This window comes from Symphalangus syndactylus, chromosome 3 (assembly GCF_028878055.3).
Source record: "Symphalangus syndactylus isolate Jambi chromosome 3, NHGRI_mSymSyn1-v2.1_pri, whole genome shotgun sequence".
Taxonomy (NCBI): domain Eukaryota; kingdom Metazoa; phylum Chordata; class Mammalia; order Primates; family Hylobatidae; genus Symphalangus; species Symphalangus syndactylus.
The window spans coordinates 78646206-78663796 of record NC_072425.2 but is presented as its reverse complement, the minus strand read 5'-3'; the positions used below and the strand labels follow the sequence as shown (position 1 = coordinate 78663796).

The window sequence follows — 17591 nt, the reverse complement described above, 5'->3', positions numbered from 1 at the left end:
GACGGGGTTTCACCGTGTTAGCCAGGATGATCTCGATCTTCTGACCTTGTGATCTGTCTGACTTGGCCTCCCAAAGTGCTGGGATTACAGGTGTGAGCCAACGTGCTGGCCCTAAGCCTGGTACATTCTTTAGTAAAGCAAAATAATTAGGCAGGAAACATTCTTCATTCTCGGTTGAACTAACTGCTGGCCTGTGCCATACATAGATATTAACTATGTCCCCCAGTCATGTTAGGTGATAGCACTTCTAGTGCAAAAGAGCATTAACCCTTTCCTTGTTCTCACACATGCCATATTCTTAAAAATCTGAAAACAATGAAAAAATATCTAAAACAACTTTGTTTGCTTGCACCCTGATCCCTCCCAATGTTCAGATAGCAAGATGGACTGAGGAGTGAAAGCCCCTTTGCCCTGGAACAGACAGTGGCAGTGTGCTGCTCTTGACACCGCCAGCAAGCAGGCCACAGGTGCATGGAGCTGTGTTCACTGTGAAGTGGATTCAGCCTGATAACATGGAATCAATGCTGCCATTGAAATAAAGCCAGATGTAATCCTGCCCACACTCTGTGATAGCTGTCCTACCTCCAGAGAGTCCTTTCTTCTTCCTAGACTGTAGTTTCTCATTATAAATTAAGGGTATGGGGCTGGAATCATGTCTAGGTCCCTTCCAACTCTCTAATTGCAGATTCCAGGATGCTCACTGCAGATCCTTTGCATGTTACCATGGTGCTTGATTGCCCTGCCATGTGATGTGGCTTTTTGTGAGCATCTTTACCACTTGATGAGGGAAGAATCTGTGGGATAGCATTTTAGAAAAGTGAACTTCATAGAGGTCGCCATGTTTATAGTCATTTTAATGATGTGGATGAAACTTAAACTACCTTGTAAATAAAGAAAACGTAGACAATGGTGTCGAATTCAGGGACTGGAGAGGTTGTCACATCCTTGTTAACCATTAGCAGTGTTTCCTTTAAAACAGCAGCTTTTTGCATATTAGCAAAGCGAGCATACATTGCTCATTGCCATGAGAGGTGATGACATGAAGATGGTGCGTCCCGCAGATACATTGATCCCTTTCTCTGTTTTCTCCCAGGGTTTTCCAGGAAACACAAATGCAGACAGTGTGGTGCACTACAGACTCCAGCCTCCCTTTGAAGCCAGGTTCCTGCGCTTTCTCCCTTTAGCCTGGAACCCCAGGGGCAGGATTGGGATGCGGATCGAAGTGTACGGATGTGCATATAGTAAGTGGCCTTTATTCCCTGTGTGAAATCAAGGTCAGCAGGAGATCCTGTCACAGCCAAACTGTAAAAGCCAATGTCAGCATGAAATGTTGAACTTGCCTTTTTCTGTCTTTTTAAATAGCTGGGCAAGCAGAACTGGTTTTTATGGAAACACTCTAGTGTCTCCCCATGACAATGTGGACTTCAGTTACTGTCTTTTATAGTTGAATTTAGAGGTGGACCTGAACTGAAACTTATCTGTCTTTAGATTCCCAGAGTTTAGCAAAGTACTTGCAATATGGTAGGCATCTAATGAAACGAATACAATTCAAACTAACAACAGATGATGCTATTTTTTCTGAAGCTGAGATGACATGTTGTCTGGGAAAACAGGGGCGGTACTGGGGGCAGGGCATGCTTTCTCACAGTCTCTTGGTTCTCTGTGTTTTTCTCTGCAAACGTCCTCTTTCGCACACCGTGCTGTCGCTTCACTTGATCTTCACTTGGTGGGAACCTGTGTTTAGTCAGCTTCTTTTCTCACCTATTCCTTGTTATAAAAGTGGAAAGGATGGGGCCAACATGAATATAACATAAACAAAAAGCCGGCCGTGAAATTATTTGGTGGTACTCAGTGACACAGTTGCCACTTGATGATCTAGAACATACTTGTATTCTTTCGTTACATTATCATAAAAATGTTTTAAATTATTGTCAAAATGGAATAAAATTTAAAAATACTCCTGTATAAAACTGGAGAACAAGTCAAAGAGCAGCCTGGATGGAAATGTCTCAAGTGGCTTCCATTTGGGTCTGGCCGGATGTTCATATCACACTATTTACACACAGTCACTCCCATTCTCTACCTACTCACAGCTTTAGCCCTGCAGAATATTGATTTTCTAAAGCATGATAACAACGTCTGTCATTCATGCAGCATTTGATGTCTCAGATACTATTATTTCCATTTTATTACTTAACCCCTGTACAACCCAGTTCATTTCCCACCTCTGCCTCTGTTTTTTAGTGTTTACATTTCTACGGGGCTAAATATAATGGTGTTGCTTTACCAACAGTTTTTTTCTTCCTCTTGTTGTTCATCTCCTTCCATCCCTGTGTTTTCTGGGACCTATAACTGTGCTCTCTGTTTCAATGGCTAAGATGTCTGATATTTAGAATCTCTCTTTGATGCTGTGAAATTACCTTCTCCTCTCATTACTCTGAAACAACTTCAGGTTTACTGACTTCAAAGTGGAACATGCTCTTTGATGGCGATTTGCCATTAGCTTGATGTTCCTTCATGAAGAGATATTACTCCAGTTCCTTGGGCTGGAGGTTGCTACCAGGAAGATCAAAGCCCCGTGCCTGATTCCAGGAAGGGCTGGTGGGTGGTGCAGCTACCATGCAATCTGCTGGCACCGTTAACTTCTGTAAACACATGCTGTTGGCCGTAAGGGACTCCTAGTAAAAAAACCCAAACATGCAGACAGATAATATGTGACCACTGCTAACTAGCTAAAAGTAATTCTTTAGAACAAGTGGACATCTACATTGTCTTTTTTTTCCTTAGAAGAAGAATTGTTCAAGTATGGTGATTTTAGTTTTGTTGTTGACAGTAATATAATCCTTCATGACTTTTGTTAATAATGGTAGTTTCAGTATTTTCCTTTGTGTTTCCACTGCCCTGCTTGTTTTCTAGAACGTTCACTCTTCCTTAAGCAACCTGGTGGTCCTCCGCTCAGAGAGATCACTATTTGATGCTAAAATTTGTTCAGACACCTCATCATCATAGCGCACCCCTGGGCTCCATCGATCCTCCACCTCAGCCTCCTGAGTAGCTGGGACTGCCCAGCCCTAGTGTTACTAGCTTTTCTACACTTCATTTACAATAATAGATTCATTATTCCTTTAAACTGTGTGTGTTTTCACAGACTCCTGGCTTACTCTATGCATTTATCTCTATTTCCACTTCTAGCCTGGGTTGCAGGTTCTCCCAGACTTGCTGCTCAACTGCAGAATAAAGCCATGAGCACAGATGGCCTCGGGCCCTTCTTGACAGCTGTGTTCTCCTGGCTTTCCATGCATCTTTGCATGCTACTCTTCTTGCCACTCCTTAAAGGCTAACATTATCCACAGATTGGTTCTAGGTCTTTTATCCTGCTCCTAAGCTCTCTCTGAGCCTTTTATCCACTTCCATGAGTTTTCAGTAGCATTTACACACTGGCTGATAACTTCCAAATACGTATCTGCAACCTACTCTGAGGAGTTCCAGCCTCTGATACCAACCTCTCTTCACTGGCCCTGTGAACACTTAAAACTCAGTTGTCTATCTGATCATTTTCCTTTGTCTTCCATCTTATAAAATGATACCAACAGCCACCTATTGACTGAAACCTGATTCCATCTCCTAAATGTTTTGAATTTCTTTCTCTCCCTCCAGCTTAGCCTAAATGAGCACCAGCCTCCTAAATCAGCTATTTGTCTCTGGTCTTGACCTTTCCAGTTTTTAGTCCACACAATAATCAGGATGATTCCTGGAAAAACACGCACATTCAATTCTTCAAACTCGATTGTTCAAACATGCTTTAAGCCACACCCAAGACACTAGGATTCTGTCCCAGAGGCCTTAGACAGAAAAATAAATTCCCTATGCTCCACTGCCTGTCCAAGAACAAAGGGGAACTCCCCGAATCTTAGGCCAGAACCCTATGAGTCCTTGACGCATCTATCTCCCTTGCCATCCATGTCGAGTCACGAAATTCTGTATTCTTCCCTCCAAATTACACGTTGCATGATTTCAGCTCTCTCCAGCTCTACTAGTGACTTAATGTAAACTTGGTGTCCCACAGATTATGGAAATTGCCTTCCAAGTTTAGGTCATTCTGTCTCTGTTCATAGCTGACTACATTATATGCTCCACACTGCAACTCAAGTTACCTTTTAAAAATGCAGAACTGATACAATTACATCCCTGTTTAATACCCTCAGTGGCTTTCCATTGTTCCTAAAATAACATCCAGACTCCCAGCAAGGCCGGAAGGAGCTTGTCCCTGAATAACTCTCCAGTGCCACCTCTTGCTGCCGTCACCTGCTACCTGTCCACTGTCAATTGTATCCAGCTTTTTACTGACTCAAAGCCTTTATGCCTGTGGTCTCCCCTGCTTGAAATGCTCCTTCCCCATGTTCTCAACTGGCTATTTACTCTTCCTCCTTTGGATCTTAGTTTAAATGACACTTCCTAGGCCCTCACTCTACATTTGGTTCCTCATTATAAGTTCCCAGGAAACCTATAGTATGACTTCATGTGCTATAGTCACTTTTTTTTTTTTTTTTTTTTTGAGACGGAGTCTCGCTCTGTCGCCCAGGCTGGAGTGCAGTGGTGCAATCTCGGCTCACTGCAAGCTCCGCCTCCCGGGTTCACGCCATTCTCCTGCCTCAGCCTCTCCGAGTAGCTGGGACTACAGGCGCCCGCCACCACGCCCGGCTAATTTTTTTTTTTTTTTTTTGTATTTTTAGTAGAGACAGGGTTTCACCATGGTCTCGATCTCCTGACCTCGTGATCCGCCTGCCTCAGCCTCCCAAAGTGCTGGGATTACAAGCGTGAGCCACCGCACCCGGCCTATAGTCACTTTTTGTAATGTATCTGTATCTGTCTTATTAGAGGCCTAATTTCCTTTTTTCTCATTAGACTTCAGGCTACACTAGGGTAAGGTACATTCATTGCTGTCACATCAGCACATAATACAGAGCCAGGAACATACTAAGTGCACCACAGCTTTGCATTGAGTGAATGAATGAATGAATGAAGCAATTCAGAAAAAAAGGCTGACCTGATAATAAAATCTGAATAATGAATCCAAATTCCAGATATTTTTCTCTCTTATACTAGCCATCCAGGTAAGGCAGGTATCTTGGAGATTATATTGTTATAAATTGTAGTATTAAAAATTGTAATAACTAGTAAAAATAGCAAATATAAGATTTTACAGTTATGTTTCCATTCTTCCATCTGATATTTGATGCATCTTTATGTAGTAGAAAGGCAGTTATTAACACCTAGATATTCCAAGTGAGCAATCTGAGAAGCCACACCAAGGGCCGGCAGTGCAGGAGCTACAAATAATCACCAGAGACAGGGAGAGGACTCCAGTCCTCTGACTACCAATTCCATGTTCTTGATGGGTAATAACTGCCGAGGTTTTATAAAGGATCATTATATTGATACTTGTTTTGATATATTGCTATATTGATTGATGGCAGCAGCTTCTTTTCTACTTTCAGAGAGACAGCATCAAGCTGCATTGTATTGTATATAAACATTTAGTTTTTGATTCTGTGCCTTCCTCCTTTTTATCATGCCAGCTTTAATTATCCTCAATTTCAGAGTTCTTTAAATCACTCCACTTTCTTTGATATTAATGCAAAAAATAGAACGGTCCTCTTCCTGTTGTTTTCTCAAGTGGTTAGTATCCTTTCCATCTCTTTAATTCCCAATCCACTAGTGCAGATTTTAAGGGCTTACATTCCACTCCATGCTAGTGTTTTAGTATTTTCATTAGATAACACTCAAACATGGCTTTTGTCTGATTCATGTTTCTGTTAAACTGAGATTGGGCTTCTATTCCTTTGTAAATCACGGGCAATAATTCATGAAGAAAAAAGAAAAAGGTTAGTATTCAAGGTTGACTTCATAAATAACCAAGAAGAGCTTGGTTCGCCACTTTTTTGGTCCCTTAATGGTGGAAAATTTGGTGGGGGAGGGTGTCTGGGAGTGGTGGATTCTTTTTTAAAATTTTAATACTTGGAGCACAGCCCAGATAATTAACAGAATTTTTAAATGTTCTTTTCATGAAGATTTCTTTTATAATGTCCCAAGTGAAAATCATTTTTTATTACTCACAGGTAATTCTTTATTCATGCATTTTCTGTTACATTTTCTTATAACTTAGTCTTCAAATAGTTTTATATGTCATTCAGACTCTGTCTTACATAGCTATGCTATTGCCAATCAGTCCTTTTCTTATTCATCATTCTCACTTCACTTATAATTGGTGAACCATGTATTTGCCAGTTTTGTAGATCAAATACAGTTGAATATTAGCAGCTTCATCTGGATTAACTGAGTGCTGTACTGTTTTCTATAGGAACAACAGACGGCAAGTGGAGGTTTCCAGTAAAACAAAACAAATAGTGACTGGACAAAGAAGCAAATTTTATTTTCTCCCTTCCAAAATCTTACCTGTCGTTGATTAGAATTTGAGACATGGGAAATTTTCATAACTCCTGAGATGGTCCAAGTTTGTATTTCTTCATTGGTGTTCTAATGAAGTTAGAACTACCTACATCTGTAAAGTTCCTTTAATTGTTCTATCACTTTTACATATACACGCTGTGCTAGTTTGCATCACTGGCACCAGTTCTGCACCTGTCCCTTGCCAGTGCCTGTGAGTGGCGTATGCTTCCCTGCCCCCTGAGTTTTGAGCCGGCCAGTGACTTCCTTTGGCTAATGGTAGGCAGAGTCAACTACAGTGTATCTGCTGTCCTCCTTTATGTCTACCATTAATAAGCATGCCTGAACTATGAATTCCAGTAAAATGAAAAGAGATACATGCTTTACATATTTTGAAGCTGTTTCATTAAATGCATATAGATTGGGAATTTTTTATCTTCCTTAAAATTGACTTTTTGTAATTATGAAATATCCTTGTTTATGTCTAATAATGCCTCCTGCCTGTAAGTCTGCATTCTCTGATGATAGTACTGTATAGCTATACCAGATTTCTTTTGTTTAGTGTTTTCATGGAATATCTTTTTCCATTCTTTACTTTCAAACTTTTTGTCTTCATATGTAAGGACTCTTTCTTTATTATTTAAACCGAATCTGGAAATCATTGAGTTTTAGTTGGTATACTTAGTCCACTTATATTAAATGTAATTACTGACATATGTGAAATTGTAGCTGACATGCCACTGTCTGTTTTATATTTGGTTCACTTGTTTTATACTCCTTTTTCTCTCCTCTTCTTTTGGGTTAATCAAGTTTAATTTTTCCAGTTTTTCCACTATTGTTTGCTGTTCTAATTTTGTTCTCCTAGGTACTTGAACTACTACTTTTATCACTTTCCAAACAATACTAGGATTAAGTACAACTTATGTTAGTTAAACTCCTCCCACCATGTGTGTTATGTTGACACATTTTAGTTTCATACATACATGTGTATATGTGTACATATATTTTTAATCACAAAATTTAATATAATTTTTTTTGCAATCAGTATTCACTTGAATTTACTCACATATTTACCTTCTCTGAATTTTCATGCTCTTTTTGAATCAAATTCTTTCAGCTAGAAAGACTCCTTTTAATATTTGTCTTAGCCCAGTTCTACTGGTAATAAATTGTCATATAGCTTTTGTTTGCTTGAAAATTGTCTTTATTTTATATGAACTTCTGAAGGCTGTTTCAGCTTGCTGGAGAATACAGTCTGTAGTTATTTTCTTTTGGCCTTTTAAAGATGGCATTCTATTGTTTTCATGATGTTTATTAAGAAATCAATAGGTAATTGATTTTTATCCTATAAGGGAAATGTGTGTTTTTCTTCTGGTTACTTTTGAGAATTTATTCTTTGTCTTTGATTTTCAGCAGTTTTGCCTTGATGTGGCTATTTTAGTTTTCATTGGATTTGTCCTCTTTGGATTTCACTAAATTTCCTTTTTCTGTGAATTGATTATTAGATTGGGTAATTCTTCACTGTTATTTCTTCAAAATATTGCCTCTGTCTCGCATTTCCTTTCCTCGTTTCTGAGACTCCAATTACATCTGTCTGAGATGTTTGTATCTTATTTTCTGTCTTTCTCTCTTTCTCCCTCCCCCGTCCTCTCTCTCTCCCTCTCCTTTGTCCTTTCTATTTATGCTGCAGTCTAGACATTGTATACTGCTTTATCTTCTTTACTACTAATCAGATCTTCTGCTCTGACCAATCTGTTGTTGAATATGCAAATGAGCTATTAATTTTAGTTATTGCAGTTTTCAGTTTTGGAATTTCTATTCATGTATCCTAGTGAAATTCCTTATCTTGCTATCTTCTTGGAAATATTAAAGATTATTTTAAAGATTTTTATTATTATTTTAAAGATTTTTCATTAACTTCAATATCTGGGTTATCTCTTGATCTTTTCCATTGTCTGGTTTGTGTTTCTGTTTTGATGTCTGATAATTTTGGCTGAATTCTGGACATGTTGGACAGAAATTTGTGGAGGCTAGAGAAGACAAAGTGATCCCCCAGTGAATTCCCACCACAGCCTCTGATAGCTTCTAGATTAGGCACAGATCTTAATTCAAATAAGCATTTAGCTGACTCAGTGCAGCGCCTCAGTCCCCATGAGGCCTAGTTGGTGTCTTATATCTGGAGTACAACACTTCACTAGTCCCAACTGAGATTTGAGGGCTTTTACCAAAATGTTTCTTTGAAAATCTCTGAATTCTGCCATCTGACTCCGAATTATGATGAGTCTACAGCGACCGCTGCTTCGTGACCCAGCCTCATACCTCTCCTGTCACTTTCTGCTTGGCCACCTTGTCTCTTGCCCATTGCTCCTTGGGAGTTGACCAGTGCTTCAAGGGTAAAAGCAGAAAGAGTGTTCTGAGCTTGTCTTATAAGATCTTTACATTTTTTGAGTCCTGGCAGTCCTAGTAGATCTTTATAACTTTCAAGAAGATTATTTAAACTTTACTTGATACACATTTTCTACTTGTCCTTGGTAGGATGTATAGTCTTCTGAATGTTTGCTTATCATAACTGAAAATATAACTGCATTTCTTTTAATGCCATGGGAAATGTATTGAAGAAAACAAAGTGTATATAACTTTTTCATATAATAAGGTGTTTATAATACAATCTACTTAATATTTTGGAAAATTATTTTTCTGTAAAACAATGAAGTGCTAATTAAGTTTCAACAAATATTTTTTTACAATAAATAAAGCTGGTCACAGCGGCCCATGCCTGTAATCCCAGGACTTTAGGAGGCCAAGGCAGGCAGATTGCTTGATTGCCCAGCCTGGGCAACACAGCAAAACTCCATCTCTACAAAAAATATAAAACCTATCTGGACATGGTGGTGTGTGCCTATAGTCCCAGCTACTCAGTAGGCTGAGGTGTGAGGATAGCTTGATCCCAGTGAGGTCAAGGCTGCAGTGAGCCAAGAGCATGCCACTGCACTCCAGCCTGAGTGGCAGAGTAAGACCCTGTCTCAAAAAAAAGAAAAAATTTTAATAAAAAAGTAAAATAAATAGAAACTCAAAATAAGATGAAAAAGTAAATCCATGTCCATCAGAAATAAGTAAGTTGAAGAATTGGAATGTGAACCTACTCAGAGAGGATTCCAGACTCTGTGCAATCAACTATTTATCTTTACCAGGAAATGGGAGAAGGAGAAAAGAGAGAGGAAAGAAAGGGAATAGAGAGGAAAGATCATGCATGAAAATTAAAGAGAGAGATCAAGGCCTTTACTGAGAATGTAGAACCAAGGCCTGTTTTCCCTAAGTTCCTCTTATTATGCCCAGAAGGAAAGAATGTATGTGAGTGAATAAAAGCAAATATTGCCTAGGAAAGCTTTGTGTATTCATCGACTGCAGGATTCAGTATTCTTATCATCCTCCCCAAATTGATCTACAGAATCCCAATACATCTATTCTAACTTATTATTATATTAAAATGAATTGCCACTAGTCTTTAGAGAAATAAAATCACAATGAGAAACCACTATACACCTAGCAGAATGGCTAAAATTAAAAAGGGTGAAAACACCAAGTGTTTGGCAAAGATATGGAATTCTCATACATTGCTGATGGGAAATGTGAAAATGATACTATCACTTTGGAACAATTTGGCATTCTTCTAAGCTGAATATACACTTAATATGTAACTCAGCAATTCCACTCCCATGTATTTACCTGGCAGAAATGAATGCATATGTCAACATAAAGATGTATGTGTGAATGTTCCTAGCAGCTTTATTTATAAAAGTTTAAACCTGGAAACATTTCAAATGTCTATCAGCAGGTAAATGGATAAACAAGTTGTCAAACAGTTGAATACCCCCAGCAATAAGAAAGAACAGACTGGTGATATATGCGACAGCATGCGTGTATCTCAAAAACATTACACTTAGCAAAGGAACACAGACACAAAAGAATACATACACATGATACAATTTTATGAAATTTTGGAACTGACAAAACTAATCTGTAGTTACAGAATGTAGATCATTGGTTTCCTGGGTCTGGGTCTGGGTCTGGGTGACAGTGTTGGGGGTTTGACACAAATGGCAATTAGTGAGTTGATACGAAATTGCCTATACCTTGATTTTTTGGCAATAACGTAGGTATATATATTTGTTAAAACTCATTGAACTAGGCCGGGCGCAGTGGCTCACGCTTGTAATCCCAGCACTTTGGGAGGCCGAGGCAGGCAAATCACAAGGTCAGGAGATCGAGACCACGGTGAAACCCCGTCTCTACTAAAAATACAAAAAATTAGCCGGGCGTGGTGGCGGGCACCTGTAGTCCCAGCTACTCGGAGAGGCTGAGGCAGGAGAGTGGGGTGAACCCGGGAGGCAGAGCTTGCAGTGAGCCAAGATTGCACCACTGCACTCCAGCCTGGGCGACAGAGCGAGACTCCGTCTCAAAAAAAAAAAAAAAAAAAAAAAAACTCATTGAACTGTAACCTCAAATTTATTGAATATAAATTATAACTCTACGAAAATGATATTCATGTTTCCATATTGGAATCGTGGGGTTTTTGTTGTTTTTTTGAGAGGGAGTCTCCCTCTGTTGCCCAGGCTGGAGCGCAGTGGAGCAATCTGGGCTCACTGCAACCTCTGCCTCCTGGGTTCAAACTATTCTCCCACCTCAGCCTCCTAAGTAGCTGAGATCACAGGCATGCACCACTACACCCAGCTGATTTTTTTGTATTTTTAGTAGAAATTTTACCATGTTGTCCAGGCTGGTCTTGAACTCCTGACCTCAAATGATCTGCCTGCCTTTGCCTCCCAAAGTGCTGGGATTACAGTGTGAGCCACTGTGCCTGACCCCATATTGGAATTAATATTCAATTTATTTAGAGAGTAAACCTCTGTAATTTGCCCATTATCCCTGATAAATCATCCTGAAGCCTTCATGTACATCACAACTGCCTAGTTAGCTTATTAAATATGCAAACCCCTGGGTCTCAACCACAGAAATCCTGATTCCTGGTCTGGTTGAGGCTCACGTTCTAAAGTCTCCAAGTGATCACTCCTAGTCGATCTGAGTGAGGGTGGTTGATAGAACACTTTAAGAAAATTTCTGTGGAATCGTGTTTTTTGTTTTCTTTTGTAAGACATCAGTGTTTGCACCCTATAGAATCTTGCTGTTTTCAAGCAATGTTTTCCTCTCCTCAATGTTGATGTTTCCCCTGAAAAGGTGGTGCAAGGTAGGATGGGGATGAGACATGCCTGTGCTTACAATGACAGTGAGAAGCAGAAAAGTATTAATGAGAAGCCAGAGTTCTGGGTGCGAAAAATGTGAAAGTAGGCCAGGCGGGGTGGCACATGCCTGTAATCCCCAGCACTTTGTGAAGCTGAGGCAGGCAGATTGCTTGAGCCCAGGAATTCAAGACCAGCCTTGGCATCGTAGTGAGACCCCCATCTCTAGAAAAAAAATTAAAAAATTATCCAGGCATTGTAGTGCATGCCTGTAATCCCAGCTACTTGGGAGGCTGAGGCTGGAGGATCACTCGAGCCCAGGAGTTCAAGGCTGCAGTGAGCTATGAAGGTACCACTGCACTACAGCATGGGCAACAGAGTGAGTCTCTGTTTCTAATAAAAGTAAAATGTGAAGGTAAAATATGGTGTAAGGAAATAAGAGAAATAGCAACTCAAAATTACTTACGTCTTAGCTTTTCAGAGATGTCATACTTTGCAGGAGTCTAAAGCAGGTAGACTCCTTCCTTATCCTTTCTTAGAAGTCATTCTGGACCAGATGCCTGTTTACAGAAGCATCACTGTGAATGTGCAGAAACAATCGTATTTCAGGATTATATGACCTCTTTTCTGTACTGTGGGCTCCTTAAAAGTAATTCATTGCCTTCTGCATTTTTATCTTTCACCTAGCATATGGAAGGCTTTCAGTGAATATCAGCTGTATGAATGAGGACATAACACATTTTAGCAAAATTACGTCTGCCACAGTTCTTCCTTGTATGACAAAGTTCTTTATCTACAAGAATTCATATTTGGGAACTTTGTGAACACATCTGTCCTTAGCTCTTCCAGTATTCTTTGAGGAAGTGTGACAAAGACTTTATAATTTCACCAATAATCTTCAAGTATCATTTTAAAACTCTCGTGGTCCTCTAACACAAGAAAATGAGATAGATAGATTAATACTTCTGAGTAAGATTTAGGTCACCAGTGATTGAAGTGAGTCAGCCCAGGAACAAGCTGGCTGGCAGAGAAGGAGCTGTGTAAGTGTGGATGAATGGTTGTAAATCTCTTTTTCCTGGTGGAAACTGATTTCCTAGGTCCTTCAAAAATTAAATCTGCTATCATTTTAAGCTGTCTACTTTCCTATATATCCCCTATGTGCTATTTTATTTTTTTTTTTATTTTTTGAGATGGAGTCTCGCTCTGTCACCCAGACTCATTTCCACCTCTTTTTCTGCCCAGTGCCCTGACAATAATAATGAAGCAGACGTCCACTGAGAGCGCCCTATGTGCCAAGCACTGTTGTAAAAGTACAAATACTAACTCATTTAACCCTCACAACGACCTTGTGAGAGAGGAGTGTATGTGTTCTCACTTCACATATGAGGAAACTGAGGCACAGAGAGGCTATGTAACTTATCCAGGATGGAACCAGGATTCAAGCCCATGCAGTATATACTCTAGTGTACTAGAAAATGTAGCTCCTGATCTAATGGTGACGGACTAATGTGTCAGGGGTCCACATTGCTAATGCTGATTGAGATACAGCAATCAAAACTATAACCTTAATTAATAAAGATAATAATTATACACTAAATTCATATACAATTAGAAAAGCACTTCCTACTTTAAACCACGAGCTAAGTTTTCTTTATTTTGGATAGCAAGGCTTTTATTCTGAAAACTTTGAGAAACGTTGGATTTTATTGTAAACAAAAATAAGTGACATTAATTTTCCAGTATCCCACTACATTTCCTATTTATATAATTGAATTTCATACAAGGGATTTTTTCCAACAGATTTCTGATAGAAGATTGTATTAAATGTGTTACTGGAATTATTTTATGTTAATGTATTATTCAAATATATATTGTAGGGGAATATTTGTATTGATTATGGCTAGGTAGGAGAACTGTTTTTTTCTTGAGATGGGGTCTTGCTATGTTGCCCAGGCTGGGGTGCAGTGGCACAATCACTGCTCACTGCATCCTCCACCCCCTGAGCTCAAGCAATTCTCCCACCTCACCCTTCCAAGTAGCTGGGACTATAGGCAAATGTGACCAGTCTTGCCATGCTGCCCAGGTTGGTCTCCAACTCTTGGGCTCAACTGATCTGTCCACCTCAGCCTCCCAAAGGGCTGGGATTACAGGCATGATCCACTGCACCTGACCAGCTGGGAGAACTTTTCTTTGCTCTTGCAAGTGTTTTAAAATGCTAAAAGTATGACTTTTGTGGACAAGTGGGAAGAGAGTTTGCCTTTTAGCATTACTTCTAAGCACCAAGACTGGAAATTTTGCTTCTCCAGTGGGAGGATCTTATTCAAGAAGTACTATGTGGGAGTTGTCCCTCTCCAGCGCTGATCTTGGCGAGCCATCCCAAACATCATTTTTTGTTTCATATTTTTATGTATTGACTTCATAAATCATAGTGTTTTATGCTTTGTAGAAAGTTTGAATTTGCAATTCATTACTCTGTTTTTATTTTAAAATATGCATAATGAGCTATAAGTATTGTTAAATTTCTAGATACAAGCACTAGCAATTACAATGAAGAAAAAATCAAGGTATTAGCTAAAGGACAAAAGAGTTTCAAAGTCATTGCTTTATGTCTCTTTTACTTGATAAGTTGTTTACTATTTGCCTGAGGGAAACAGTCCAGGAAATGTACTTCACATGCCTTAGAAGAAATGTATAGGTTGCAATAATCCAGAAAAGACCTTTTCAGGAAGAAAACTTTTTTTGTTAGTCAACTAAAAAAAAAATAGCTCAAATATTAGCATTTTCTTTAAGCAACAAATAAAGACTTGATTATAAGTATTGGGGCAGTGCTAAAAATGTGAAAGTCTGTAGTCAATCTTTTTCAAGTTTCCCTTAGTTCATGGCTGTGGAATAATAATCTTAGATGTCTTCATTTACATTTGACAGAGAGTTTTGTTTTTATCATGAACATATAATAAGTTATGTAATAAGGAATAATTGTTTAGTTTATGCATATTTTACTCAGAATGTGTGTATTCATCATGCACTTGATACATTAATTCCTTGTAAGTACATTAACCCAATGTGAGAAAATCAAACTTGCAAATTTTAAAATGATACATAAAATGGACAATTTTTGAAGTACAGTTTATTATATATATTTCAGATAATGTGAATGAAATGGATAGCTATGCAAAAAGTACTGGTAATATTTTTGTGAAATTAAATATAATTAAACAATTAATGCCATCTTATTGGCTTGAATGACATCAGCTAGTCAGCTTCAAATAGTTACATATTTCACTAGGTTTTCATGCATCTTCATTTATTAAATAAATATATTTTTCAAAGGACAATTGCTTATTTTTCTTTTTACTTTTAAAAAGAAGAGAAAGATTTTCTGGGTAATATTTCTTCATGTGATTTTGATGAATATTATCAAATATTATTTTATATTACTGATAAAATAAAACAACTTGTTTTTTGATGAGCTGAACATATGTGACATTTATAGTGAATTTATAAGACCCTGACAGAGTGCTGAGAGAGTGTGGCAGCATTGGAGTTCTGACAAGCTACAGCAGGAAGAACCAGAACAGAGGTGTTAAGGCCATGCTCTCTCAACAAAGCATCCAAGAAAACAAAACCTCTGTGCCTTTGTCAGTCAGGGCTCTCCAGAGAAACAGAACCAATAGGATGTGTGTGTGCTTGTGTGTGTGTGTGTGTGTGTGTGTGTGTGTGTGTGGAGAGAGAGAGTTTTAAAGAATTGGCTTACCTGATTGTAAGGACTGGCAAGTCCTAGGTAAGAGGTAATATTGCAGCTGGAGTCCAAAGGTTGTCTGGAGGCAAAATTCCTTCTTTCCTAGAGAACTTCAGTTTTCTTTCTTTCTCTTACAGCCTTCAACTGATTGGATGAGGCCCACCCACATTATAGAGTTTAACCTGCTTTACTCAATGTTTACTGATTTAATACTGATTACCTCTAAAAAATACCTGCACTGCAACATCAAGACTAGTGTTTGACCAAAAGCTATTTACCATGGCCTAGCCAAGTTGACACATTGCAGTGCCCATTAGCAGTACCATTAGCCAAGGGTTGTGAAAAATACTACATGTCAGCTCATTTAAAATACATTTATTACATGTCTAAAGCAGTATTTAATAACTATGACATGTGTTTCTGTATCTTTACTGACAAAATCTTTAGTAAAGTAGGTACATGTGTAAGAATCAAGAGAAGCCAAAGCTACTGGGAATGAATAAAGGTATTTAAATTGAGTGACACTGATATTTAATATAAGAATGACCTTAAAATAAAGAATTTATGTAGTGAAATACAACTTCTTTCCTGATTGTTTTTAATCAAACAGAATGAGAAGAAATGGGCTGCTCTAAAGATAAGAGCCATTGGAAGTAGATTAATAAAAGCATTTCTAGATGATGAAGTTTGAGAAAATGTTAGAAAAATCTAACAGTGGGTATTACGTATATCAACTCATGATGCCAACAGAAAATACATTATTGTCAGTTATTTCCTTCAATGAATGGATTAGAAATGCAATGTGTGTCTGTGTGTGTGTGGTGTGGCATATTGATGCACACATTTTCAATGTGCTACTGTATGGCATATTTATATTTAGAATTGCTTTTTAATATCTTCTTTCCTAGAATCTGAGGTGGTTTACTTTGATGGACAAAGTGCTCTGCTGTACAGACTTGATAAAAAACCTTTAAAACCAATAAGAGACGTTATTTCTTTGAAATTTAAAGCCATGCAGAGCAATGGAATTCTACTTCACAGAGAAGGACAACATGGAAATCACATTACTCTGGAATTAATTAAAGGAAAGCTTGTCTTTTTTCTTAATTCAGGTAAAAAAAATACTTGAACTTTTATACCAGTAGTTAAAAAAAGTCTGTTTACATTTGTTGGTACTTAGTCTTTTCACAGTTAGATAAAATGACCATATAATTCATCATCTAAACCAGAACACCTTTAAGAAATAAAAAATACATAAGTGATAGTTACTCTGGGACAGTAAGTGCAAAGTAGAACTGCAATGAATAAATGTAAATGAAAATTTAAAAGCATTACTAATGGATGCATACAATACATACATATCCTAAGTACGATTTCTGTAAACAGCATATATTTTGACAAACTGTGCAAGAAGATCACCATATGTGTGTATAGTATATATGTAATATCTGATTATCCATATCATAAAGACAAGAATAGATCATTATAAAATTATGAGATAATGCTGATAATGAGGTTCTAAGAAAGAAAATATTTGCAATGTAAATACAAATGTCATGAGTAATAGAAAAAATAAACTACTAAGAAAAATTTCAACAAGGTGTAGAATTGAACTTAAAAAAACATAAAAACAGTGTAAGGATTTTGTGTTCAAGATAGGGAGAAAGTGAGAAAACAACTCTAAGATGGAAAGTTGGATGCAAACTGTGATGCTCAACTAAAAAAGGGAAGTCATGATTTTGAACAGAAATAACTGTTTTTTTCCTTCTCCTTTAAGACAATGCTAAGCTGCCTACCACTGTCGCTCCTGTGACCCTCACCCTGGGCAGCCTGCTGGATGACCAGCACTGGCATTCAGTCCTCATCGAGCTCCTCGACACGCAGGTCAACTTCACCGTGGACAAACACACTCATCATTTCCAAGCAAAGGGAGAATCCAGTTACTTGGATCTTAATTTTGAGGTTGTTATAGATATATAGTTTAAATTAAATATAACCTGAAAAATAAGCTGACTGCATAGAGAAATGCCATTTTATAGTAATTCATAACTAAGTTGACTAATAGTAATAGGTATGTCTGTCCTGGTACTGTGAAACTGTTTATGCCTTCTAATAGATTAGTTTATTATAACAGATCATCTTTTCCACCTTGAAAAGAAGTAAACAGT

The 17591-nt window shown here is 38.1% G+C and overlaps 1 protein-coding gene across 1 annotated transcript in view; it reads left to right on the top strand.

Annotated features, from left to right (window-relative positions):
• LOC129479353 (contactin-associated protein-like 3) overlaps nt 1–17591 on the top strand; it is a 258898-nt gene that overhangs the window by 134770 nt on the left and 106537 nt on the right. The window contains 3 exon segments of the mRNA XM_055272355.2: nt 1094–1241; nt 16332–16535; nt 17201–17385. Coding sequence (XP_055128330.1) covers nt 1094–1241; nt 16332–16535; nt 17201–17385 — 537 coding nt within the window.